Source organism: Cyprinodon tularosa, unplaced genomic scaffold (genome assembly GCF_016077235.1).
Source record: "Cyprinodon tularosa strain WSP-4 unplaced genomic scaffold, ASM1607723v1 ctg246, whole genome shotgun sequence".
NCBI lineage: Eukaryota > Metazoa > Chordata > Actinopteri > Cyprinodontiformes > Cyprinodontidae > Cyprinodon > Cyprinodon tularosa.
In genome coordinates, this window is record NW_024038913.1 from 12,291 (window position 1) to 38,709 (window position 26,419).

Below are 26,419 nucleotides of genomic sequence, written 5' to 3' on the forward strand. Positions count from 1 at the left end.
GTAATGGATGAACTGAGGCCTGTTATTTATTTCCAATTTAGTCTCATCATATTCTAAATGTTCAGATCTCTAACAGTTTATTTTGCATTAAACACAAAAGTTTACTAAAAGATAGGACAGCAATGAGCATTTGATTTTCTGGTTATTATCTGGCAAATAACCCACAATTTTTCTCCATTTTAAATGATAGGTTTTTGTGTTGTGAATCCATCCTCCCGATAGTTGGTGGTTCAGATATCATATCTAGCACTGCAGGCCGGCCTGGGTGGAGGAGTTATCAGATTTGTGGTGTAGACTCATGCAAACAAGCTGTGGAGCAATTTGTTCAGGTTTAAATACATTTGTTTACAGATATTTTTTTTTTTTGTAGATCTTGAGACTTTTTTTTTTTCTTTTAACCATCATGTTTTAAAACTACGTCCTGTTAACTTAAACATAACTAGGGGTTAAACCGAGCACAAAACTGTAGATTATTCCATCTCTGTTTATGAAAGCAAACCTTCTGTCTGCCGTAAACAAAAATGTCTCAGTTTTGATCCTTGTGGGTCATTTTAAGATGTACAAATGGTAATTAAAGGGATTTCCCAGCGAGCTGTTGGATGTAAAATGTGGCTGAAGAGGCTTTGATGCAAAGATTACTTTTGGTTCACAGTGACAGACAAGGATGTGGGAATGCGGGTAGCTGTCATTATGTGTTCATTGCCATTCTAAAGAGCCTCTGAATAAGCTCAATCACACCAGAAACACATTTTTTTTGTGTGTGCAACCATGCTCCCTTGAGAGTTTGGTGCAACCTCAAAGTTTCTCACACTGGTTTTCGTGTGGTGTTGTGGGCCTCTCTACTGGAATAAAGAGACCTTTAGTAGTGCACCGTTGTTTTGGGAGGCTGGTATACTTTTTTCCTTTTGATTTCTCCTTCTTAGAGGGTGGCACACAGACTGATGCTTGTCTATAAATGATTCATGAAATGATACACAATCTGCTGAGCCTCCTCTATCATTTAAAAGGCATCAATAATAGAATCCTGACCGCTTGCTTCTTTTTGATATTCCGCTGCCATTTATCTGACTCTCAATAAAAACCTAATGTTCAGTCCTGTATTTAGCTGTTTTCCACCAACAGACTCAAGTTAGAGCCTTATTAAATGAATCATTTTGTGTGAACAAGCTGGGCTTATCTTTTATATATTTTAGGTTTAACTTAAAGTTCTTGTACAAAATGATTAGCGATGGTGAAATTATTTGAATTTTTTGAACAATACGAAGTTATCCGCTTTTATAGAGCTGACTGTTGTGCTTCTTACTCAGAAACGTTTTAGTATTCAGAATGTTGAGCCTCTTTGTCTCTCTTTTTTCTAATGCTATATGTTAGCTCTTTCTCCCTCATTTGCTTACAGGCCCTGGCTTTTTATACTGCCAACCATAGGGACAACTGTCTGAATACTTTACACTTTGTCCATGACGCAACACCAGTGCTAAACCACAGACGTGTGGGTTTTTGCTGATCAATGGATTTTCTACTCGGTCCCATCCAGAATGTTCTGCTCTATGAACACAGTCTGGGAACATACAGTGGCAGCTTGTTTCTCTTGTCTTGCAGCAGACATGATTTCCCATCTAAAATCAAATGGCTGGGGGAACTTTGCTGTACTCTTTTCAGTTATGTGGGTCGGATTGTGATAAGGAAATGAAGGGAAGCTTCCTTAACTCCGCTAGAATAATTCACTGACTACAGCTGTGTGATTTCAACCAGATGTGTGTTTTTCAGCTGATGAATCGTGAGGCAGAGGGGAAGGAACGAGCATGAGGGGAAACATCTTTATCAGTGTCTGCTGCAGTAATGACTTACAAATGGTCACTGATTATTCAAGCACTGCTTTAAACATACAGTACTCTGCTTTTCTTTATCCTGCTGGTAAAAAGTCAGAATTCGATACACTAAATAGACCAATTTTTGTCATAGACTGATGTTAAATTGATATCGGTAAGATAAATATTTTTGATGTTGAAAAATGGCACCAAGTAATTTTACTTTCTCGTGAGACGTCTTTTTATTTAATTACATCACCAAAGTATTTAAACAAGACTTGAATAGAACTAGTAACTTTTTTTTTTTAATAAGAGCAGGAGAATATATACAGTATAGATAGGGGTCCGCCAATTGCAGGATTTTATCCGATCACCGATTCCTGACCTTTAAAAATCCTAAAATGGCAATTCTGAATTTGATCGATACAGATTTTTTGATTTTTTTAAATATATATAACTGACACTGTCAGTTGTTATAAGATCAGAAGACACCTTCAATATTTTAATCTCTTTCTGAAAAACAATCAGTCCCATGAAACAATAAAAACTTATGAAATTACTGCTCTCGAATATACATCGAAGTAGTGAGTTTCAGACCTTTGCAGAGGTAGATAGGTTTGATGGAAAAGATCGGTTCCACAACCAAAGAATCAGCCTTTCAAGATTTCTCAAAAATAAGGAAATCGAGGCCGATCAGTGGTTGCACCGCTAATTATATATGTATAAAGATAAAGGGGCAGAACCAGAAGGTTTAATGTATGTGAGAGGAGAAGGAACTGCAGTGCCAGGGGTTGCTTTCATTGAAAGATTTTTTTCCTTAGCCTTGATGTTCTGGCTCAGATACTGTGAATATGGACCAGTTCATGTACTGGATGGGTGGATTAGCTGCAATGATGAAGACTTAAAATATAATTTTAAAAAGGTTTTGAGCATCTCTAATTTTAGTTAGCATCTTAACAAGTTATTCCTGTGTTCTTATATTTGCTGATGCTTATTAGATTACCCCACTGATGCTTTGCTACTTCACTTAGTTATGAAACTTATACATGTTTTGACCAGGTTACTTTCAGAGGAATTTGTGTCCAAATGTTAACTTAAGTTGAAAGTTTATTTGAGCTGAAACAATTAATCGGATTAATCGATTATTGAAATAATCCCCAACTAATATAGTCATCGATTAATCATTAACCGGATTATAGATCCTCTAAAACATGCCTTAAGCTGAGAGAGAGACCCTTTAGGGCTACTTAGTTTAATAAGATCACATAGCTCTATAACTAGAGCTGAAGCGTATAAAATATTGTTTTTAGATGAACATTGTAGTTATATATTGTTATATTTGGACTTGTGAAAATGGTATTTGTGTTAATAATTTATTAATGCTATCATATATCCTCATTATAGCTGTAGAGTGTTTTTACTGAAAGCAATAACTGTCATCATGTGAATAGCTGTGATTGAAGAGAGTTGAGTTCTTGTCATTAGGTGGTAAACTATCATGTTTCCTGGCATAAAGATAGAGGGGCAATAACATTTACAAGTTTAATCTGACAGAAGAGTTTTATTATCAGCTACTGTTATCCACTGTATCTCTATGTTACACAGTTACCGCATTCCTGGTATGCTTGTATCAAATGTTACAGACATAGTGTAATTCTATGTTGAGAGGAAAAAAAAGGATTTTATGCTGTTGGTTGATATCCCCAAAGTAACCTTGTTCTCTTTAAAATCTCTCAAGCTTCATGTTCATAAAAACCAGCTAAAAGAATAAATAAATATATAAATGTGGGGAACGGTGATTATTTTATGTGGAAAATCTGTATTTCTATATTATTTAACAATTTTTGTTTGTAATACCACTAGCTTCAAATGGGATTTTTTTTTTTTTACAAAAGGCTTCACCACTTAAACACTTAAATAATGTGGTTTTAAATTAAAGTTGATTGAAGCAAAAGCTATTTTTTTAAAAGTAATGCATGTCATTTTTTAATTTTTTTCTTATGAAACTTAAGGTTAAAAACTGAAAATAAATTTTCTCACATTTGTAGAAAAAATGGAGATTAAATTTTTAAGCCATAAATCACTGCATAAAAATCAATACTATGTTTTTCTTATTTTGATGAACTCTGTCACCCATCTTTTGCACAGAAAGCTTAAAGAGAACAGACTGAGCTTTTATATGTTTATATTGTTTCTCAATCATTTATTTTTTTTCTCTTGCAGCATTTCTTAATTGTTTACTACCGTCTGCTTGTGTTATGCACTGCTGTTGCTTTGAGCAATTAGCCTTTTGCAAGCAAGTGGCCAAGATAAGACATCAAAGTGTGATTATATTTAAAAAGTAGTCAGTAAGCATAAAATCAAACCTATGCATCACTAATTTATTTTAGATCTTTTAAACAGATATTTTATGCAAGGTGGCAAATTCTTTGCTAGTTTAACGTTACTTGTTATTCTGCCATCATTAGTTGTGCAGTTTTTTGGGTACTGTTCGCTTAGGTTGCCACACACCTTCTCATTGTGGTTGCAGCTAAAAGCGGAAGTAGTGGGGCTGCGAGGACATTCTGCACTTCTGTTCATTTTAGCTGAATTACATTAGACAACCTGGAACTTCTTTTGTTTTAGAAAGTTTACAAAACCTAAAACATAAAAAAAAAAAAAAATTAAGAACAATATTTTTCGGCCTATAAACGCTTAACAAAATCACATGTCTGCAGCAGCCTAAAACAAACTTAATGTTGTTTTATATTCAGTTGGAGGATTTTCATGAATACAGAAATGAAAGTATCACTACAAGCTATACAAACTTAGCAAGAAACAGCTCAACAGGAAAGCCTTTGCAAAAAAATTGTGTCCTAAAATGACGATATAAGGTTTCAGGAAATAAAACATAAATTTAAAGTCACTGATTGATTGATTGATAGGTTGACTTTATTAATTTCACAGTAGAGAAATTTTACCGTTACATCAGCTCAGATAGACGAAGAGGAAGGTGCCAGAGGAAGAAAAAGGTGCATGGGATATATACATACAGTGCACCCACATCTGACAGCTTTTTTTTTAATAGTAGGATTATTATACAGGGTTATTGCACAGGGTGTTTACATGGGTATTTTTATAGATGGATATTTATATTTATAAATATAGTTATTGCACTGGGTGTCAGATATAGAGAAACAGGTTATTGCACAGGGAATCAAATAGTAATTGCACATTATACTTTGCATAACTTATTGCCGTTGTATTGTTGCATTGTAGAGTCAAACAAGGTGTAGAAGTCTTTAACTAAAGGCGCTGCTCGGCTTCTCTATAGTCTCGCGCAGAGGTTGAAAGGTGTTATCCGTGATATGTTGTTTACTTTAAGAGCAGCTTTCTAAAACCTGACTCTAGTTAAGTTATTCAAATAAAACACCTCTGTACAACGAAACCCAGTAGACATATCATTTACTGTAAATTGTCATTTTGCCCTATTTTTCTGTCAACAGAACAATGCTGAACAGGCATGATTTAGCTGTTTATGAAACTGAATGTGCTGAAAGGCATACTGTTTAAAGCCATGCTGCTGCAATAAAATCATAAATATTTTACAACTGCAATGATTTTGGCCAGATCAGCAAAAAATCTTAGTTAAAGCCCAAATAGTTACCTGAGTGACCATTCATTTAACATTTTACTGCAACATTTGTACTTTATTTGCTTTCAGGAACAAAACATTGTTGGGTCAAAAGTAATACATGGTTCCTTTTTTTATATTTAAAATTGCCTAATGCATCTGTTAGTTTGCTTCTGTCCTGCACTAATTATTTTTGGATAAAAGTTTATTTGACATGTTGAAAACTGTGACTAATTCAGGTCCAGTCATTTGTTTTTTTTGCGTTATACATAACACCAACAGACCACATTAGTGAGGGACAATTATGACGGTGCCTCGCAAACATTAATGGTGTTGTTGTTATTGCCTTCAAATGCATTGTGTTTGAAGTGAACTTTGCATAACACGTTAAAAGCATAGGCAAACAAAATAAAACATAACATATTGTGGTCAGCTGTGTGGGATCTGCCGTTCATTTCCATCCATCCTTCCTCCCTTCGTCTATATATCTACTTTAGCATCCAGTTGGGCAGTGCCTATCTGCAGCAGGTTGGGTGAGAGATGGCATCTACCTTGGAAATACTGCCAGTCTTACGCTGCTCCTCTCTGCAAATAATTCAACCGGTTAACATAATGTTTGTGTTATTTTAAACTATGGAGTTAGCTGGAGTTTGGAGATACAGATCTGCTGGAAAGTTTACTTCCCCTTACCATTAAGGAAAAATAATAAATTCACACTAGTAATTCAAATAATAAAAAACTGAAAAGGGTAGTAATGGTAATTTTGTAAAATAAAATACAGATTTTTTTTATGTCTTTGATAGAAGAGTATGTAAACAAGCACAGCTTTACGTTTATGGGTGTGTATAAAGGCCCTAGTTGCAACCTTGGATGTTTTCACTGTGATTAAGAATTCAGAACTGTGCTGCGTTTGCATAATTAAATGAATTAATGAATTACATTTCATTCATAAAATGGGTAATTTCCCTGGTGGATTACTAAAGTATTGCAAAAAAAAAACACTTGTTGGATTGCACATAACACAGTCCGATGTCAAAAATATGCTGTAACCTGATAGTCATGCTGCCTGACAAACTTCCTAACTGCTGCGGAGATGGTCTTTTTGAACTGAAATGTTTGGAGGACCGTTGGTCTGCTCTGTGAAAGCATGTTATTTGACAGCTACTGCCCCCATGTTAGCAAATACTCTAAAAATAAAGGAGGAATAGATGGATGAGAGGAGATTAGCACACTGGATGTGACTGATCACTAAATGTTTCAGACCAGAAGCAAATAGGTCAAGAGTTTATTTTTGGACTTTGGTTAAAATGTTTCTCATCCTTAATTAATCTTCAATCCATTGTCTGAAAGATGCCTTATTGTTTACTTATTATTACTAAAGTTTGTTGAAACTAAAATTAGATTATTAGGAGAGAGCTGTAGTAGTTTTTATTTACTTGTATGTAAAAAAAACAACAATGTTATCATCTTAGCTGGTGTTCTTGCACATGAGCTGACCTCTAAATATTTCATGATAGAATGAGTCGTGTTTGACATTTTTTGACTAGATAGAAAAAAGGAATGATAATTTCATTTTTGGTTTACTGTTGACGGTTTTGTTATTGAAAGGACTATAATGAAAAATGAAATGTTCTTCCCTGTCACTCTGACCTTTATTCAGTTTATATACCGTATATATATTTTTTGTAAGCTACATTTAATCCAGCATGCTTTTATTGTATCTGCTCTGGTAGCTTTTGTTTCAAACCATTAATAATGTTTTATCTGTTTTTCATTCCTTCCCCTTTTTTGCTCAGGGACTTTCTACCTCGCGGATCAGGCATTGTTACCCGCAGACCTCTCATTTTGCAGCTGGTAAATAATAAAGCAGGTGAGCACGCCTTTCTGGAGCAACACAAAATCCCAATTTTCTTTCATCACTGCCCTGCATATGGCCTCTCTTTTGCTGTGCCTCAAGCCAGTCACACTATTTGCTGCTTTCATGTCTCAAATGTAATTTTCTGCCTCTCTTCACCACTCCTTTCTCCTTCTTTTTCTGCATACATCTCACATACTCATTTCTAACCTCCTGTTTAGAATATGCTGAATTCCTGCACTGCAAAGGGAAGAAGTTTGTGGATTTTGATGAGGTTCGGGCAGAAATCGAGGCAGAAACGGACAGGATTACAGGATCCAATAAAGGCATTTCTCCTATCCCCATTAACCTGAGAGTCTACTCTCCACACGGTAATCAAAGTTGTTCCAATTAATATCTTGATCCAGAAACATGAAAGCTTACTTTGTCATGATAAAAGAGGAAAATTTTCATTATTCTTTCCAATTCATATATATTTTTCTTCTTGTGTGACAGTTTTGAACCTGACGCTGATTGACCTCCCGGGTATGACTAAGGTTGCTGTAGGAGATCAGCCCCCAGACATTGAGCATCAAATCAGAGACATGCTGATGCAGTTCATCACCAAGGAGAGCTGTCTGATCCTGGCAGTTACCCCTGCAAACATGGACCTGGCTAACTCAGATGCTTTGAAGATTGCCAAAGAGGTGGACCCACAAGGTAAAGCATACAGCTCAACAGTGAAACCTCAGATTGCCACTACAGCCTTACATTCACTTGCCTGATACCTCGTAATTCCCATTGAAACCATCGCAGCGGCCAGCATGGATCTGTCTTCTCCCGTTTCTTTAAATAGATTTTTGTATCAACAGAAAAATTTAATAAAATTCGTCTAAAACATGCCCCCTTCATACATATGTGCAGGTCTTCGCACCATTGGAGTTATAACAAAACTGGACCTCATGGATGAAGGCACAGACGCAAAGGATATTCTGGAAAATAAACTGCTTCCATTAAGGAGAGGTTAGTATTGTATGGTACACACACACAGTCGGATTTCCATGATATTTACATCTTGACTGCCCTATCTTTCTCTAGGCTACATTGGTGTGGTGAACCGGAGTCAAAAAGACATTGATGGGAAAAAAGATATCCGTGCCGCTTTGGCCGCAGAGAGAAAGTTCTTCTTGTCCCACCCTGCTTACCGACACATGGCAGACCGTATGGGCACCCCGCATCTACAAAAGACCCTCAACCAGGTTGGCATTCTTATATTTAGGCATCAAGATTGTCCACGTTATTGAGATCTAAAATACCATGACTTTGTCCGTAGCAACTGACCAATCACATCAGGGACACTCTGCCGGGCCTGCGCAATAAGCTGCAGAGTCAACTCCTCTCATTGGAGAAGGAGGTGGAAGAGTACAAGAATTTCCGTCCCGACGATCCGACTCGTAAGACGAAGGCGTTGTTGCAGTGAGTGCAGTTTTAAATGTCTATTTAAAGACTAGATTTACACTTTACTGCCTGCAACTTATGCACAATAAAGCTTAAGTACATTTAACCTTCTTATTTGAATTTGGTCTTTATCAAGTTAGCTTAGATTGTAGCTTCACAGTACATGTGTTTTGTAATCAGTTTGCACATAGTGGCTGCATGTTTACACATCTTTGAGTTTAAGAATAAACCGAAAAAAGGGGATTAATTGCACAGTGCCATAATCTTAAATCACAAGTTACTGAAGATCATGTTTTGCCTATATTAGATATTAATGCTTGAAAAGAGATGATTTTCACGCCTCGTCTTTTGTTTAAAACATAAAGGATGGTTCAACAATTTGGTGTGGACTTTGAAAAGTGCATTGAGGGATCTGGGGACCAGGTGGACACCAATGAGCTGTCAGGTGGTGCCAGGATCAACCGTCTCTTCCACGAACGCTTCCCCTTCGAGCTAGTCAAGGTTGACCAATAAACACCAATGTCTTTACTTCCTGTTTTGACAAAGGTATCAACTATACTGGATTTTGAAGGTTTTCTTTTATCTTTCTTGTTTTCCAGATTGTGTTTGATGAGAAAGAACTGAGGAGGGAAATCAGTCACGCGATCAAAAATGTCCATGGTGTCAGGCAAGTAGAGTTCAGCATAGAAAATTCCTGAGACGATGCACATGTGAAACTTATTAACACTGAATACTGTGGTTCTTCCTCTGTCCGAGCTGTGATTAAAGGCTAAGCATTTCAAACTAGTTGTACCGACTGAAAGTGATGTATTTAGAAACTGTTATCTGTGAATGTGGTTTGTTTTCAGTTCTAATGTTTCTAGATGACTGTCTTTGAAATTTCATCCACTTCTTTTTTGTTGGTGTCTGATAGTGTTCAGATCATCTTGTTTTGATGTAATCTGGATATTTATCATGTTTGTGTTCTATGTTCCTTAAGGAACTGTGCCGTCTTGTGTTGCGTCATCTGCCATTCTTTTGTATTTCATATTTGCACATCCAGGTTTTCATTGTTTGAAACCTTCGCTTTTTTTTTTCTTTCTTTAATTTCCTCATTGTATATTTTTATTGGATGCTCCAGCCTACATGTCTGTTAACTGTTCCATGTGTCGGCCTCTGTGCCTCTGTCTCTCTGTGCATCCTCAGAACGGGGCTGTTCACTCCAGACCTGGCGTTTGAGGCCATCGTGAAAAAGCAGATTGTTAAGCTGAAAACGCCCTGTCTCAAATGTATCGATCTGGTCATTCAAGAACTCATCAACACAGTCAGGCAGTGCACCAACAAGGTACTGCAAGTGTCCAGCATCTCCCGACCGGGCCAAGGCTCAGAGCAGGGGGATTAGGGTTGTAGCAGAGGGCGTGCTGCTGACACAGAACGCTAGCTGTAGCACAGAGGAAAGTTAGTCAGATTTTAGGGTTTTGATTGCGGAAAGTCTCAAGCAGTTCGCCCTCTGCCAGCCCGGCCCTGAAAGCTCTGAGTTCAGGCGGCGTTGTCGTGTTGTGGAGTGTTGTGACGGGTGACGTGTTGTTGTGGATAAGAGATATTCCCAGGACTGAGAATCTCCCGATCTCTCCTGGACAAGCTGCAGGTCTCATAGCTCAATATAATCAGTATAACAATAAGGCTATCTTTATTATGCAGATCAATTTTGGATGGAAGCGGCTCATTAGGAAAGATGATGTGAACAACCTGCGGCTTGTCCTCCACTGTTTGAGTTCCTGCTAAACAATTAGAAACAGACTAATGTGCAAACACTTCCTGTCTTATTCCTCTCTGTCTTTTCCAAATTTCCTCCCTTTTCCTCTATTTCCACCTGAAACTTTCTCTCTACTCTTACAACAAAATGCAAAACTAACCCTATGACCTTTCAGAACGGGGCTCTTCACCCCTGACCTGGCTTTCGAGACGATTGTCAAAAAGCAGATCCGCAAACTCAAAGAGCCCAGCCTCAAATGTGTGGATCTTGTGGTGACTGAACTCACTGCTCTCGTCATGAAGTGTGCCAACAAGGTAACCAGGGAAACATATGCCATTTTAATGCCAAGATGGGAGAAGAGCTTTTTTTTTCAAGTTGTTATCTTGCTGTCATCAGAGCCCAGTTTTCATCCACTGCTGCTCATTGCTTTTAAAGTCTCTATATATCGTCTCCTTTTTTTTTACCATCCTGTCGGTGTTTTTCGTTATGTTGAATGTGAACATTTTTCTTGGAAAACTCTGCGCAAAATTTTGAGCTCTGCTTAAAATTTTTTAATGACCAGCTCATCACGTACATCCGTACCTTTGCATCAGCTTTCGGGCGTAGCTTTCCCCAGCTCCTGCTCTGCTTCCCTTTTTTTGCCCTTGCCCATTTGAGAACCAATCTACTCAGTTCAGTGATGCACGCTTGTTGACCCACACGGCAGTTTGACATTCTATCAGCTGAAGTGGAAAAAAATTGAACTGATAAGTGGGGTTAAAAGAAACTATACCAGAACATGGCAATTCATTTCGTTTGTAACAGTGCGCCACTGCCATCTTGTGGACAAACGAGAGCACTGCCCAGAAGGAAATGCTCTGTGATGCAAAGTGAGCAGAACAAACAGTTCCCTGCCTTTTGGGTTTTCTCTGCCTCACCCCTGACTCTCCTGTCATCCAGTCTCCACTAACTTCCGTTGATTTAAATCTGTACCTTCAGTTAACGATGACAGTTCAAACTATAATTGGCATGTTTAAACTGGATGTTACGATTTAGGATAAAGTTGTTAGGATAACATTAAAGGTCATCTTTGACTGTTGGTACATTGGCCTCTAACACTCTAACGACCACCATGTATTTAAGATCCTTGGTGTGCTTGCGTGTTTGATCGTGGTTACCTGCATTTGTGTGACTCTGAAATGTCACTTGACAATGTTTTTACTTTTTTCTTTTTTTCCTACTTATTCTCACTTCTCACTCCTGTTTTTCTCTGATTCTTGTTGGTAAGTCCTACTATAAGGTCAAGCTTATGTGTAAGTGTGTGTGTGTTTGTGCGTTTGTGTGGGTGTTTGTTGGTGTTAAATGCCGCAGTTACATGTTTTGTTGCCTTGCAGCTCAACTCCTACCCAAGACTAAGAGAGGAGACTGAGAGGATTGTTACCACCCATGTAAGAGAAAGAGAAGGGAAGACCAAGGATCAGGTGCGTTGCTAGGCTATTAATCTGATGGTCTACTGGCTCATCGGTCATTTTGATCAATTAGTTGTGCTGCCCAAGGGCACTTCTGGATCCTGGACTTGATTCTAGACCCTGATGTTTTCCTCCAATTAGGCTTCTAAACCAAAGCTTTAAAAACACAGTTTATAAATTCAAGATAAAAAAATAGGGGTTTGTTTGTTTGTTAGTGACGCAAATTGCAATGGGGTCAAAGATTCTTAGCCCCTCCTCTCGCTGGAGTTAAATACGCTAGTAAAAGGTGAATGCATAAGAAAAAAATAGCTTTTATAAAGCTTCCCTTAATGCTAAGGCTATACTGTAGCCTATTGAGATACTTGGCAACTAAAAATGCCAAAGAATGCTGACCATCTCTGAAACGGGCTGTGCTGCAGAGTTAGAAAAGACTGCAACCCTGACAAAGCATTTTAAAGAGAGGCTTTGTCTTTACTGAAAACTACCAGATCTCAGCGCCTCATTAGCTAATGGTATCTGTTCAGGTGTTAGACTGGTTTGCTTTGCTGCATCAGTCTGAATTATCCCATCAAGCTGTGTTTCTGCAACAGCTCCCCTTCTACTGCATGTGTGAGGTGACGCAGTTAAAAACCAGCAGCTGTTGGTGGATAATGTGCCTCGTAATAAAATGACTCAAACGGGAGGCTGGGCTGTAACTGACGGTTCCAGAAGCAGCTAGTGAGGACTCTTTATTTTGCTGATTCAGATGAATCACTCAAAAGAAAATATGCGCGTTTACCATAGGTCAGGTATGTCCTCGAGGGCCGCTGTGCTGCAGGTTTTAGAGGTTTCCCTGCTTGAGCACAGCTGATTTCCATTGATAGCTGATTATTAGGCTGAAGAAGAGAAACCTGCAGGACATGACTTTGGACGTCCCTGCCATAGGTAAACAGGGCTGCTGCTGAATGCTGTTTCAAATTATGACAACCTTTTTAACGCTGGAAGGAAGGTGTTTTTGTCTTCTATCAGTGAGATTGGGGCCAATTTATTGCATCATGTACTGGATGGTCAATGCTGTTTAACGTCATCTTCCTCTACAGCTGAAATAACCTGAAAACTGGTTATTCTGTCAATCTATAGTTGGGGTGTTTTAAACAATACAGGGAATGTGATGGAGCATTATGGTTATGAATCAGTGGTTGATGCCTACTAGAGCTGCCTAATGATTTATTTATTAAAAATGGCCCGCCTACAGTCTTTCCCAAGATTAAAGCTCCGGAATCACTGCTATGAAAAATCATTTGACTTTAATGGACAAAACAAATGCCAAATCTGTTATTATTTATCTCTGTATACAGAAATATTGTAGAATTGTTATCACTGTTTTAGGTTACGGATAATAAAACCCTGATGATCCAAGCTTTCATTTAAATGTACATTAAATATTTTGTACAGAGAACTTTGAAAATGGCTCTACAGACAAGTCTGAACATTTGACCCTGGAAAGAAGTAGGAACATTTATAATATTAGATAATGATTGGTTGAGTAATGCTTTCAGATCTTTTTTCTTTATCCTGCGTTTAGTCTAACAGCATAATTTATGTAAAAGAATAAAAGGTTCCTATTCAGTTTTACTCTTAGCTTCAGTCTTCCACAGGTCCTGTTCACCTGCAGTTATTTACAAATAATCATCTGCCATTACTGTCCATTCTGTTCGATTCAATAAAAAAAACAAAAAACAAAGCTAACAGAGAAAATTTAAATGATAAAAAAAGATATAGAGAAAATTTGCACAACATTATGCGAGACCATTTTTTTTGTCTGTTATGTGATTTATCCTAAAATATTAATAGAATCCCAGTGAGTTCAGAAAACATGTCAATATGCCCTGACAGGAGTTGAGGAAGTGGATAACGCTGCTGTTGGTCAGGAACTTGGTAAAATACAGGGTTTATAAACAGAAACCTTTGAGTAATAAGGGTTTCTCAATTCAACCTCAGCGGTACTGCTAGCAGCCTTGATATTGTCACTTTTAGAGGCTGAATTACGATTGGTTTGGTGTTATATCAATGTGACACTTTTCACTTTCTCATTTGTCTTTGCATGGTTTAAGTAAATCCTCCATCTTAACATTGTTGTTTCTCTTATAGGTTCTGCTGCTTATTGACATAGAGCTGTCCTACATAAACACCAACCATGAGGACTTCATAGGCTTTGCAAAGTATGTAACCATCCTTCTTATTCTAGGTGTATTGTGTAGCTTGGTGCTGTGACCTCTGTCTTACTGAATACCTGTTGTGCTGCATTTTTAGATGAGAGTAATCTAAAATAATGACTGATTAATCTAAATGACACATGTTGAGAAACTCTGATACAACGGTATCTGTTAGCTTGTTATTTAGTCATTCTGCCACATCAGAGCTGGTGTCTCCCTGTGGGGGAGGTGACTGCCGCAATAATCAACATCCATCCGTTGATCAAACTTTCATGTTTTTTGTGAGGTTCTTTACACCTGCATGAAAAAAATCCCACCTTACCCCATATATCAGTCATCATCATGTGTGTTTTGCTTGAAAAAACGTAAAAAAAAAAAAAAAACTTTTCCTATTTGCAGCATGCTGTTGTACTCAAGGAAAGAACAGTGCTCGCGATTTCTATCTGTTGCTACTCTGCTCTGGAAGCTAATTTGCACACAGCAAAGTGTTCATGTTCTCTGCGGTTTATCTCAAAGCAATCTAGAGTTTGCGGGTGGTTTCATGTGCTTCCTAGTGCTGCAGTAACAGTCATTTATAGTTGAGAGGAGCGCCTCTGCAGTGTGGATTTTTTTTCTTTTTTGACAAAGTAACAAAAAGTCCCTTTGGGAGCATGTGTCAGGGTTAACATTTTGGCTCTGCATGGCAAGGGAATTGCCTTATTGCATCGGCAGGAGCGTTTTAATGGTTCTCATGACATCACTTTCAGTCTTGACTACAGAAGGCTGGATGATGGTAGCTCCCCAGGGTACGGCAACAACAGGTGGGCAAACGGGAAAGATGGAGCGTTTGGTTTGTTCCACAATAGCATGTCGACAAAATATCATTGAAAAGTGAATTTATTTCTGTAATTTTATGGTTTATTGCACATAAAAAAAAAAGTCCGGTTATATATAAGAGCTATAAAAGTAGATGTTTTTGGTCCTTCATAATAACTTAGAAAACAGAAATGGTGGGTTTGGTGAAAGGTATACATCTTATTATTAGCAATTCTTGGTGGGTTATGGTCAGTCCAGTTTTCTCAGTGATAACGTGGTCATCAATTATCTGTACTTTTAGCTGTGTCAACAGAAGCAAAGGAAATCAGCATCTCCAAAACAAGCTATAAAAGCCCATGGTTGAAGATTTGGCTGATGCATCACGGGGGATCATAACCCTAGTGTCCTCACTAGCGCTAGTTTCTATTAACCATCAAGTTGTGCAAATTGTAACTACGACAATAAATTTGCTAAATGGAAACACTGCAATTTATAAAAAACTCTTTTTTTCGACATGAATCCGGTCACGTGATCTAGAAATAATCTTACCGACTAGTAAAAAGACAAAGAAGAGCAGACGTAGTTGGAGGATGTTGGCGCCCTCTAGTGCTGTGGCAGAAACACCGATGTATCATGTAGCTGTCACTGCCAAGTTCTTTTTATTGCATGAACAAACGTATTCACATGCACTTCTGGTTGTTTTACTTATTTGATAGAAATAGTGCAATTGTGATGATTTGCATTTTTCATAATTAGCATCCTAAGGCTGCATTTGTTTGCAGATCCTTTCTTGCCGAACTTATTCCTTCCACTCAACTTTCAGTATATATGTTGCTACTTTAGCAACAGCTTTTTGTGACTTGGTTACCGTCTACTGTCTGGCCTTCTCTATGAAACACAACCACTGTGAGCCATAATCATCAGAAATAAGAGAGTAAATGCTAGAATTATTTCACTTTATCAGAGGTCAACAATTGAAATAAGTGAACTTTTCAATGATGTTGTAATTTAAAGAGTGCCCCAGCATTTAAACCTTTTCTCTTAAATCTCTTTAACTTTGAGTTTTTGTGGTGATGGATTTAGTTGACACATTTTAAATCTGACCTGATTCCTTTTATAAAACTGAAAATCAGAGGAATAAAATCAATAGGAAGTGATCAACGCATTAAAAATACTGTAAAAATGTTTCTGCCAAGTTCTTTGGTATTTATCTGCTGCCTTTCTTTTTGTACACAGTGCTCAGCAGAGGAACATTGCTACGAACAAGAAGAGAGCAGTACCCAACCAGGTATGTTCTATCATCTCCTCATCCATCCAGGTTCAATAGTCTGTCTCAGATGAGCCTATTAATCAAATTATCAATCCTCAGCCAGTAATCTTATGTCTTCCTCTGGTGACATCCTTCTTTTGTAGGTCTAATGTTTATCTATTTAGCGTTCTAAAAATGCTATTTCTCATACTGTATATATGGTGAATTTGTTGTTTGAATGCAGCCCTTTTGACAATGATTGTTTAAAGGGAGAGCTGTGTTAATGATTATAAGGAAGACCCCATTCCCTGCTTTTTGGCAAGAGCTCATCTCTTCAGGACTGCCATTTGTTTCCTGCATGTTATCTGTGCATGTTGTATTGGCACATCAATAATGAATAACTGAATTATGTTGATTGTTTTGCCTTTCTATTAACTCCCAAGCATCTTGGTGCTGATTAGAATTTGAAGATGTGCATGGATATCACAACAATCATCTGAGCAATAAATGTGACATAACCGAATTGTGATATACCTTGAAGTAATTTTAATTGCATGTAATACTTTGCCCCCCCCCCCCCCCCCCCCCCCCCTCTCTCTCTGTGTTTTCATCTGTTTTCTCTCTGCTTCTCGGATTCCCTGTTTTCTCCTTTATTGCTCCCTTAAACTACCTTTCCTTCTCTCTTTTACTCTTCCTGTTTGTTCATTTTACTTCTTCCTATTTATTCCACCATTCTTCTACACAACTCAAACTGTCCTCCATCTTGGCTATTATTGTTTTCTCTTTTGCTTTGATTTTTGTTTATATTAAAACTACCCCTTGGCTTTAACCCCACTTCCCTTCCTGTTACTGCAGGGTGAGATTCTGGTAAGTACCTCACATTAAACCACACCCTGCCGGGGGCAGCAGGGGTAGGCCATGCAGAAGAACTGAGGCCGTATCCGTAAAGGTCAGCCAGTTCAGTTAGTGTTGAACATAAACTCCTCGGAGATCCGCGGGTGAATGTTAGCTCCTGTGTCAAATAAAGGCAATACCTTCACTTTAATAAAATGTCTTCCCCCCCTCTGCAGCTTGTCGGGCTAGGAGAGGTCAAGGAAGAAAAGGTAGAGTCTTCAGGATTACAACAGTGTCATTAATTGTAATTACAACATCGGTGTACAGTTGCCAGTAATTTGGGCTGTCACTAACACTTGACTTGACTTTTTAAACTTATAATCTTTATCAAAGGAGGCAGTAATTGCCAGTAATTCTACTAACATAGTTTTTATTGTGCACATTTAAAAAATGATTTAATTTATTGTGCCATCAGAACATGGTGGCACAGTACATTCCTGCGACACGAGAGAGATGATGAAGAAGCCTACCACCTGTAATTGTGGAGGTGTCAGTTCCTCTGCCACTGGGTTTTTACCTCTGCTGCTGCCTCATGCATGGTGATCCAAATGTTTGCCTTGTGAGAACCGTCCTGAAGGCCTCTGGGGAATAACGGGAGGAGCGGGACCAATCAAATCAGCAGCATACCTAAAAGTGTATTCTTTGATTTGAAAAACAAGTCTTTTGATTGGTTTTCTTTTAAAATTTCTAAAATAATGTTTATCTAACAAAATTGTGTGATTATAATCTCTTATCTTATGCACTGATTCCCTTTATTGAATCTGGTGACTGGTCACGGCTTTGGGCTGTATGCTAATGACTGAACAGATAAATCGTTGTTAACTTTCATTGTTTTATTTCCTGAAGTCTTATCAAGGCAAGCTTCGTTTTTGTTCAGACTGGATATAAAGAGTCCACACAGCCCTGTTAAAATGCCACGTTTTTGTAATGGAAAAAGATTAGAGTAACAAATCTTTTCAGAACCGTTTCCACCTGCGATGAACCATATTTCTATTTAGACTCAATGAAACAAACAAAAATTTTATTATGTTGATGACTTATAAAAACACACACCTACACAGATTAGCTTATGCTGATTTAGTTTATAAGCACAGCGCTTCTTAACTTTCCGATCACCTTGCTAAAATCTTCCTGGTTTATCAGATCATCTCGTATCATGTTCTTATTACCCCACGGGTTTCTCATCAGATTTATTTTGATTCTGATAAAAACAGCTCTCCAAGAAGAAAGTAGCTGCCAGTAACTAACACATTTTTTTGAAAATTCATTCTCTAATGAAGTTACTTTCACCCAAAGCCTGAAAGTTTTCTACTTACTTCACACTGTTTGGAAGTGTTCATAACCACAGCTAAGGCAACAATTGCAGTGAAAGGGGCAAAAAAAAAAAAAAAAAAGGACTCAGAGCATGACGCTGCCACCACCTTGCCCGACTATGGGTTTGGTGATGTGCAGTGGTGTCTTTGCACTAAATTCTTTCACTTATTTGGATTATGAGGAAAAGGTTAAACACTGATTTTATTTTTTTTGAACGGTAACTCATCATCCCACCTGCTTTAAGGAAACTTAGTTTTTTGTAGAATTTATGTGGGTTTGTATTTTTTTCTTATAAAGTTACAACTTTTATCTCATGGCTGATCACTATCTTTTTTGCACGTATCCTGACTGATACCTTATGTTAACATTTGTAAGCTCTCAGCAGACCCTGGGTTTTACTGATTGAGCCAACTATGCAATTTTCAGATAAAGCAATTGATGGTGATGAAATGATAGCCGGTGGGCACTGGCTCCTGCTTGACCCCAGTTTAGTTTTGGGCCCAGTTATGAAGCTCTTCTTCCTTATACAGCAACATTGCAACCTTCAACAAATGATGTACATTTCTTGTATTTAATTTTTCAAATCATAGATAAAAATAAAAGTGAAAAAAGACTAAAATTGTTTTTACAATTTTTTTTCACATTTCATAAACGTGGCATTTTAACAGGGAATAATAGACCTTTTATATCCGGCATATATGTGTTCTATATGATATTTTTGTTGTTGATCTCAGATGTCGTCTGTCAGCTTCAACTAACCCATATTAATGCAGAACATTTTGTCTAAATAATATGGAAAGGGAAACAGCATCTGTGACTCCCTCTCATGTCATAAACCAGATGACTGTAAAATAACAAAGGAAATGGTGATTCGTAGAACTCTCTTTCCTCCTCTCCCATATCGACATCGGCCCTTTGAAGCTTAGTGAAAGGGTTTTCCCTCCAACCGTCTCCCACTCATGTTCTTTCCTCCATGAACAGGGACTGTTTACTAAAAGCATGAGGAAGAGTTTATAACGTATCTAACATATAAGCTCCTTGTTTTAACACTGACTTTTTGATATTGTAGTTAAATTGGACAGGAGGGAATGTAGAAAAGTATAAAGTTCTATTACATGGTCTTCTGCAGAGAAATGTCTAATTTCTTTCCTAACTAACGTCTTATCAGTAGTCGTTCTCTCACTCGGTCTTTTCTGCTGCCTAGAATGTAATTTGTTTACATTTGTTCTCTGCAATCTAAACTAACCGTTGTCGGCTTAAATAACCTGTTCACACTGAATGCTTGTTCATTAACCTGTGTAGCTCTTTCTTATGAAATCAAGCACCTCATGTATATCTTCTCTGACTAACCTTTTGACGCCGCCGTCGACCTTTTGTTTTTTGTCCCTAAATTGGAGCGAGAATGCCCCAGAGAGCATTTTTGCTTTCCTGATGAAATGATTAATTTTCTGTTGAATAAATCAGGGCATTTCCCTTTATTTCATTTCAGTAGTTCCATTCTGGATTTTCTTTGAATTTAGCTGTCCATTCCAAGATGCACGTGTTGCTATCCTTTGATCACTCTTTCCTTTTTGTGGTTTATGTCATGTTAGGTCTTGAATACCACTAAAATCACAAATTCCAAACATTTAACATTTAGATCTAAAATGTTAGCAAAAGTAGTCTTTAACCGCACAGGTAAGTGACTTCATTTTTCCAGTGTTTGTCAAATCCTTGAATCAAATAATTCTTTTTTTTTTTTTTTTGTCCTAATTTTAACAGTGAAAAAGCTTGACTGTTTCTGTTGCTTTCTTCCAACTTCCTAAAATTCCCAACCTCCCCGTGCTCCTGGTGTCCTCCACACGTTTCCCTCACTGTGTAGGTAATCAGGAAAGGCTGGCTAACCCTCCACATCAGCATCATGAAGGGAGGCTCCAAGGAATACTGGTTCGTGCTGACAGCCGAGTCTCTGTCCTGGTACAAAGACGAGGAGGTGAGAGGACTCTGTTCTCCATTGACTTATTTAATGTGACATAAATGGGTATAACTCAGTTCAACACCAGAAAAGCGTGAAATTACTCCAGCATGCTTTTGTGTAATTTATCCCTAATGAGGATTTGGTGCCGTCGCCATCAGAGGTGAGGAGCTGTGTGCATCCCAGCCTAGCCTAACCAATGTGCAGACTACTGTTCAGCTGTAGCTCTAGGAACAGGTAGTCTGAACACTGGGCAGGCTGGGTGGGGGGGTGGGAGGAAGGACCCAGAGGTCATTGCGTCTGTAGGACAGAGGACACAGTTTAAATATTACCCAGAAGTTGTAAATATAAAAAAGCAGAGTACGTGGCAGTTATGTATTGTTATAAATTAGAGTGAAAAGCAAACAAATAAAAATATTTACATGATATTGATTTAATCTGACTCAGTAAAAACAGTTTCTTCGGTTAAAAAATGCTAATTTTAGAGCGTTTACAGATAAAGGAACTGAAATATTAGACAGGTAATTTGTAAAGTATTTGTCTCAAATGATTTTCTGATCAAAATGAATAGTTTGGGATTGTTACTCACCACTCGGTCTCTCTCTCTCAGGCCTCTGTTGTTGTTCTTTTTTCGATTAAGAAAAGAAACCTAAAAAAGTCTGATGCAAATTAGAAAAGAAAAACCGCATTCTCTCGGTGTTGGTTTTCTCTCACTTTCGCTGCCTTTTCTGAAAAAGCTAAGAGAATAAGAGGGGTAGGAAAAGTGTAGGCAAACTGACGTGGCAGTCAAGCTGAAATGTTCCAGCCGGGATCTGACTTTGGAATTTGCAGGAAATCGTACTGGGTTACGGGGGCTGGAGGGGAGGGGGCGATTGTGTGTACAAGTGTGTAGGCGCTGGCCTGCACGACTCCCGCCGGCTGTTTGGGAAGTTGACCTCATCTGTACAAGTGTCTTTATGACCACACTTAGTTTTCTCTTTGTCCTGTTCTTTCCTCCACATGTGAGTTTGGTTCCATCATGAAGCTGAGGATTTACTCTGCTCTGTGTGTGTTTGTGTGTGTTTGTGTGTGTGTGTGTGTGTGTGTGTGGGTGGATGTGGGATCAAGGAGTGGAATTGTGCAGATCTTTGAGTGATGTAACTTTTAGTCCTGTGCCACTCTGTAAGTGCAGATGTAAATGCTTCCAGATGTCTCTATTCAGCACCCCAACCAGTCCCTCTAGAAACTCCTACTTTTCTTCCTCCTCATCATCTTGATTACGATTTCCCCATCTCACAAGTCTGGGGGTGGTCATTACTGAGGAAATGCTTAATTTTTTCCCTTTAGAAAAAGTGAGCGTCCACATTTAAATTTTATTTATTTTATCAGGACAGAGCACATTAATGAACAATCTTATACTTCTGTACAGATTGTAAATGAGCCAGATTATAGCATAGTTGCTAATTTACATCTGTCGTCCTGAGGCAGGAAGACAAAACAACACAAGATCACATAATACAATATCAGTCAAAACACATAGACACACGTTGAGACAATGACATTACAACAATAAAATTAGTAAGTGCATGACTGGGAACTTTTAAGAAACTTTTAAATGTGCAATAAGTGGGACATTCCCTGATGTTTGTTGGGAGGCTGTTCCAGTAGTGACCCCCTCTGACTGACAGAACGGTTTGTCCAAATACTGATCTCCTCACGTGTCTGTGCTTTGTTTTTGAAAATCCAAAATGTATTGAATGAAAACATTTTAAGCATTAAGAGACTTTATTTAGATATTTCTTCTGCTAATTTATTCTTAAAAAGAAAAAAAATTAAATAAAAGGTTTAAAAAGAGAAAGAGATTAATACATTTATTTTTTATCCAATTATCTTATAGATTAAGAACATTAAGCATATATAAGTAGTTATTATGTATGGATTAAAATGTTTTATGTTTTATAGCATCTTTAATGAAGTTTTATGTGATTTATTTAAGGAAAAAGAGAAGAAGTACATGTTGCCTTTAGACAACCTGAAGATCAGAGATGTGGAGAAAGGCTTTATGTCCACAAAGCACATCTTTGCCATCTTTAACACTGAACAGAGGTCAGTGTTCTCCAGTAAACTCCAGCTGATGCACTTTGATTTTATTTTGTTGGGTTTTGTTCAGTTATATGTTGCTTCAAGGTCTCAGTAAATCAGAATTTTGTCGATTATCTTAACAGGAACGTCTACAAAGATCTACGACAGATAGATCTGGCCTGTGATTCTCAAGAAGATGTAGACAGCTGGAAAGCTTCCTTCCTCAGGGCAGGAGTTTATCCTGAGAAAGACCAGGTATGACAAATTGATTTTGCAGGATTTGTCTTCTGAGTTGGTAAATAGGCAAATTTCTTCTTTTTATTTATTTATTTTTATTTTTTTTTACACATTATGCTCAGATTCTGTTGGCTATAAATGCATAAAACAAATAAGCCGAAATAAACCAAAATAAAAGAATCTGTTTTTTTAAGGTGGTTTGCCTCCATTTATAGTGCCTTAATAAAGCTTGGAACAATGTGAACCTCTTGGTTCTGGTATGATGTGATGTTTTTGTGGAAGGTGGAGAATGAAGAGGCCGCACCTGCAGACACCTTCTCAATGGATCCCCAGTTGGAGCGGCAGGTGGAGACCATTCGTAACCTGGTGGACTCGTACATCGGCATCATCAACAAATCAATCAGAGATCTTGTGCCCAAAACCATCATGCATCTCATGATCAACAACGTGAGTGGAGGCTTTAGCACCTGCAGGCCAAGAACATTTACCTTGGGTTTGGATTTTGTCCTTTAAATGGACTCAATACAACCTGTGTGAAGTCATTAGTCTTTCTTATTTAAAGCATAAAGAAAAGTTGAAGTTGAAAAATGTTATGCCACACTCTGATGTTCGTAACCCAATGTTGACATCAGGCTGGATATATCCATCCTTCCTAGATCAATAGGAGCAAATACTTCTCTTTTATATCAGGAATAACATCAAACTAAAAGCTAGCATAAAGAAGAGATTTCAATTATTAGCTTTTCTTAAGATAGAAGGTTTTGTTGTTTATTCTGACACTTAATAAATGTTACTGCTAAAAAATAAAATGCTAATAGCACCTGTAAGACATTCATTAATGTTTTCTATTCCAGTGAGATTACACATTATGTACTGTGTCTTTTTAAAATTATTATTACTGCTTTATATCCTTAATTCTTTCAGCTGATAAAATAAATGCATCTGTTTTGGCTACTACTGCTTCACTATATGTAGTTTTTGTCATTGTGACTGAATTTGATCCCTTCCAGGCTAAAGATTTTATCCACTCGGAGCTGCTGGCTTATCTTTACTCCTCCGGGGACCAGAACAGCCTCATGGAGGAGTCTGCTGACCAGGCCCAGCGCAGGGACGAAATGCTGCGCATGTATCATGCGCTGAAGGAAGCACTGCACATCATAGGCGACATCACCACCAACACCATCTCCACGCCAGTTCCTCCACCTGTAAACGATAATTGGCTCCAGGATTCCAGGTAGGGAGGGAGTTTAGTTTTCCTTTAAATGTTAAAATGAAATGTTGATTTTATTTTAGGCATCAGCGAATGATTTTAAATATCTGTTGTAGCCCAACTCCTCAGCGAAGACCGACCCCTGCAGCGTCCCAGCCCCCCAGCCGTCCACCTGCTGTCCGGGGCCCAACTCCAGGACCTCCACCACCTATAAACCCTTCCCCTGCCTTTAGCACCTCCCCAGCATTTGGTGCCCCCCCCATCCCCTCTCGCCCAGCTCCACCCGCTAATGCTTTCAACAGCAGTCAGGATCCGTTCAGCGCTCCACCACAGATCCCCTCCCGGCCAGCCCGTATCCCACCCGGCGTACCCAGGTACGAATTTAGTTTAAAGCAAAATAACCAATGATTTTTTTTTTTTCACATTTAAGGGTCAATATATAATCATAAAGATGGAGCCATCCAGTATTATCCCCTTTCCCTCATTCCTACCAGTCTTAAACATTTTTTTAACTTATTCTTTTTTTCTTATCATCGGTTTTCTCCTCCTCTCCATCTCTACCTCTGCTCTCTTTTCTCTTTGGGATGTTTGGTTTCATCTGTGGTTCTTTGTGGGCACGTCTCACACCTTTTCTGTATCTTCTCTCCTCTTTGCAGTCGAAGACCCCCTGGTGCTCCATCTAACCGGCCCACCATTATTCGTCCTGCAGAGCCTTCCCTGCTAGACTAGACCTGTGGCCAAACCCAACCTAGCATGTCTGTTTTGTTGTTGTTTTTTTGTTCTGGATGTGTGTCTGCGCACTCTTGGTTTGGGACCGGGGGCCTTGAGAGGAGGGGTCAGCTTAAAGCAATGTGTATATTCCATTGCATAGCATTGGATAGGTGTATTCAAGCAGTGTTAATAAGCTGCTAATATATGTGCATAGAAATAAAACAGCCCTTCATCAGTTTATTCCACATTTATCAGCCATGTATTACAAACTAAAACTCATCAAAGGCTCTAACAGTCATGATTTTTTTAATGTCCCATTTTGTTACATCTATAAAATAAAAATATTAACTGAAACAGGGTGTCTCTCCTCCTCTCTCCGCCCCTTCCCTTGAATTTAGGCCCAGACAGTCTGTGTATAGAATACATACTTCAAGTTTTTCTAATGTTTTACTGGTTTCCCAACTCATTTCATACTGAAAACAATAGTTGAATATGACACTTTTGGTGGTATCGGTTATATATAATTTGTTCTTTCTTGTTTTGATTGGCTGTACTTAATGAGTATTAAAATGTAGCTTTAAATTACACTTTGACTGCAAGAGATTCATAATCTTTCTGCCTTTGTTTAGTTATACTTCCATACTGAAAAGATGTCAACAGAATTGACTTTGTCAATCCAAGCACTTCTATCTACTGAGCCTTATAAGCCACTCATAACAGGGATGCCAGAACACTATGCACACACCCTCAGGAGAGGGAGAGAAAAGCAGGCAGAAGAGTTTATGCGCTTTCAAAGGTGTTGGGAAATAATCCTTTCAGTTTCGCCTCAGTCCTGGGGAGGTTTTCAGTATTGGAGTTTGATTTAATTCCTGGTTTGCTGATTTAAAAATGTTAGATTTCTCTTAAAGAGGATTGGATTTTGTGCTGCAGGGTGTCGATCAGATCCGAGTTACAGAGCAGGAATATTTTGTTTTCCCCCCTTAAGAACTGTTATTATTCTTATAGTTATCAGTTCTACTTTTTCCATACATCAGATTTATTGTAAATAGCTAGCCTTTACTGAAGAGATTACTCATGTCTCATTTTCTCACAGAGTTCATGGAATAAAGACATGCTGTTAGGCATAATCAAACCAGGAAATGTAAAAAGGACACGCAAGTCTTCATTTTACATAAAGGTCTAACATTGTCATTTCATGGATTTTTAACCTCAGTGTTGAGAAAATGATTTTTCCAGGTCATATATTATTTATAGCCTGGGCCTTTTGTTTTTTCATGGATTGTGGTTCCTCTAATAGCTTCGTACAGCTTCTTTCTTATTCAGCTCCTTAGCTTTTTGCCCGTTTGTTTGAATTCTGCTGCAGGGATTGGGTTTCAGAATTTGTTGGGAATAGTCCTGATCTTGACAAAACCAGCTGTGATTATATGCTGATAAATATCTGATTACTTTTTAAGGGTTTGTTCTTAATTTATATATATGTATATGTATATATGTATGTATATATATATATATATATATATATATATATATATATATATATATATATATATATATATGTATATGTATATATGTATATATGTATATATGTATATATGTATATATGTATATATATATATATATATATTTTCTGGATCTTAACGTTTTGGGGGAAATGATTAAAGTTGGGAGTGATAATGGGCTGCTTAGGTTTCCTTTGATCGTTGGTGGTGGGTTTCAGTGTATAAATGCAGATCTTATCTAGAGAAGATTCCTAGAACACAGAGAAAACAAAATACTTAGGAAATCTCACATTACTCTGTAGACAGACTGGGTATTTTTGTGGTCTCTGTTTTTTTTCCCTTGCATTTATCCTGGTCTTGCTTTCTGTGACAGAGCTTCAAAACCAAAATAAATCAATGTTCAA

The 26,419-nt window shown here is 37.9% G+C and overlaps 1 protein-coding gene and 1 long non-coding RNA gene across 15 annotated transcripts in view; one reads left to right on the plus strand and one right to left on the minus strand.

The window, feature by feature from the left end:
• dnm2a (dynamin 2a) overlaps positions 1-26,419 on the plus strand; it is a 32,690-nt gene that overhangs the window by 4,223 nt on the left and 2,048 nt on the right. The window contains exons 2-21 of one of the 14 annotated variants that reach the window (XM_038287908.1): positions 7,218-7,291; positions 7,498-7,647; positions 7,772-7,975; positions 8,180-8,278; positions 8,354-8,514; positions 8,589-8,731; positions 9,079-9,214; positions 9,313-9,380; positions 10,624-10,762; positions 11,822-11,908; positions 14,027-14,097; positions 14,838-14,891; positions 16,123-16,174; positions 17,206-17,238; positions 20,205-20,315; positions 22,273-22,382; positions 22,502-22,613; positions 22,878-23,042; positions 23,606-23,829; positions 23,922-24,179. In XM_038287908.1, the coding sequence (XP_038143836.1) occupies positions 7,218-7,291; positions 7,498-7,647; positions 7,772-7,975; positions 8,180-8,278; positions 8,354-8,514; positions 8,589-8,731; positions 9,079-9,214; positions 9,313-9,380; positions 10,624-10,762; positions 11,822-11,908; positions 14,027-14,097; positions 14,838-14,891; positions 16,123-16,174; positions 17,206-17,238; positions 20,205-20,315; positions 22,273-22,382; positions 22,502-22,613; positions 22,878-23,042; positions 23,606-23,829; positions 23,922-24,179 (2,451 nt within the window). Of the gene's footprint in view, positions 1-7,217; positions 7,292-7,497; positions 7,648-7,771; positions 7,976-8,179; positions 8,279-8,353; positions 8,515-8,588; positions 8,732-9,078; positions 9,215-9,312; positions 9,381-9,898; positions 10,038-10,623; positions 10,763-11,821; positions 11,909-14,026; positions 14,098-14,837; positions 14,892-16,122; positions 16,175-16,990; positions 17,003-17,205; positions 17,239-20,204; positions 20,316-22,272; positions 22,383-22,501; positions 22,614-22,877; positions 23,043-23,605; positions 23,830-23,921; positions 24,180-24,461; positions 25,152-26,419 lie in introns of those variants that run through there. The other 13 variants (XM_038287919.1, XM_038287909.1, XM_038287907.1 and 10 more) reach the window with 13 other exon arrangements.
• LOC119785327 lies at positions 20,051-21,106 on the minus strand. Its single transcript, XR_005281028.1, has 2 exons — positions 20,887-21,106; positions 20,051-20,597 (listed from the first exon to the last, which is right to left on the minus strand). It is a non-coding gene; the product is annotated as an uncharacterized LOC119785327 (long non-coding RNA).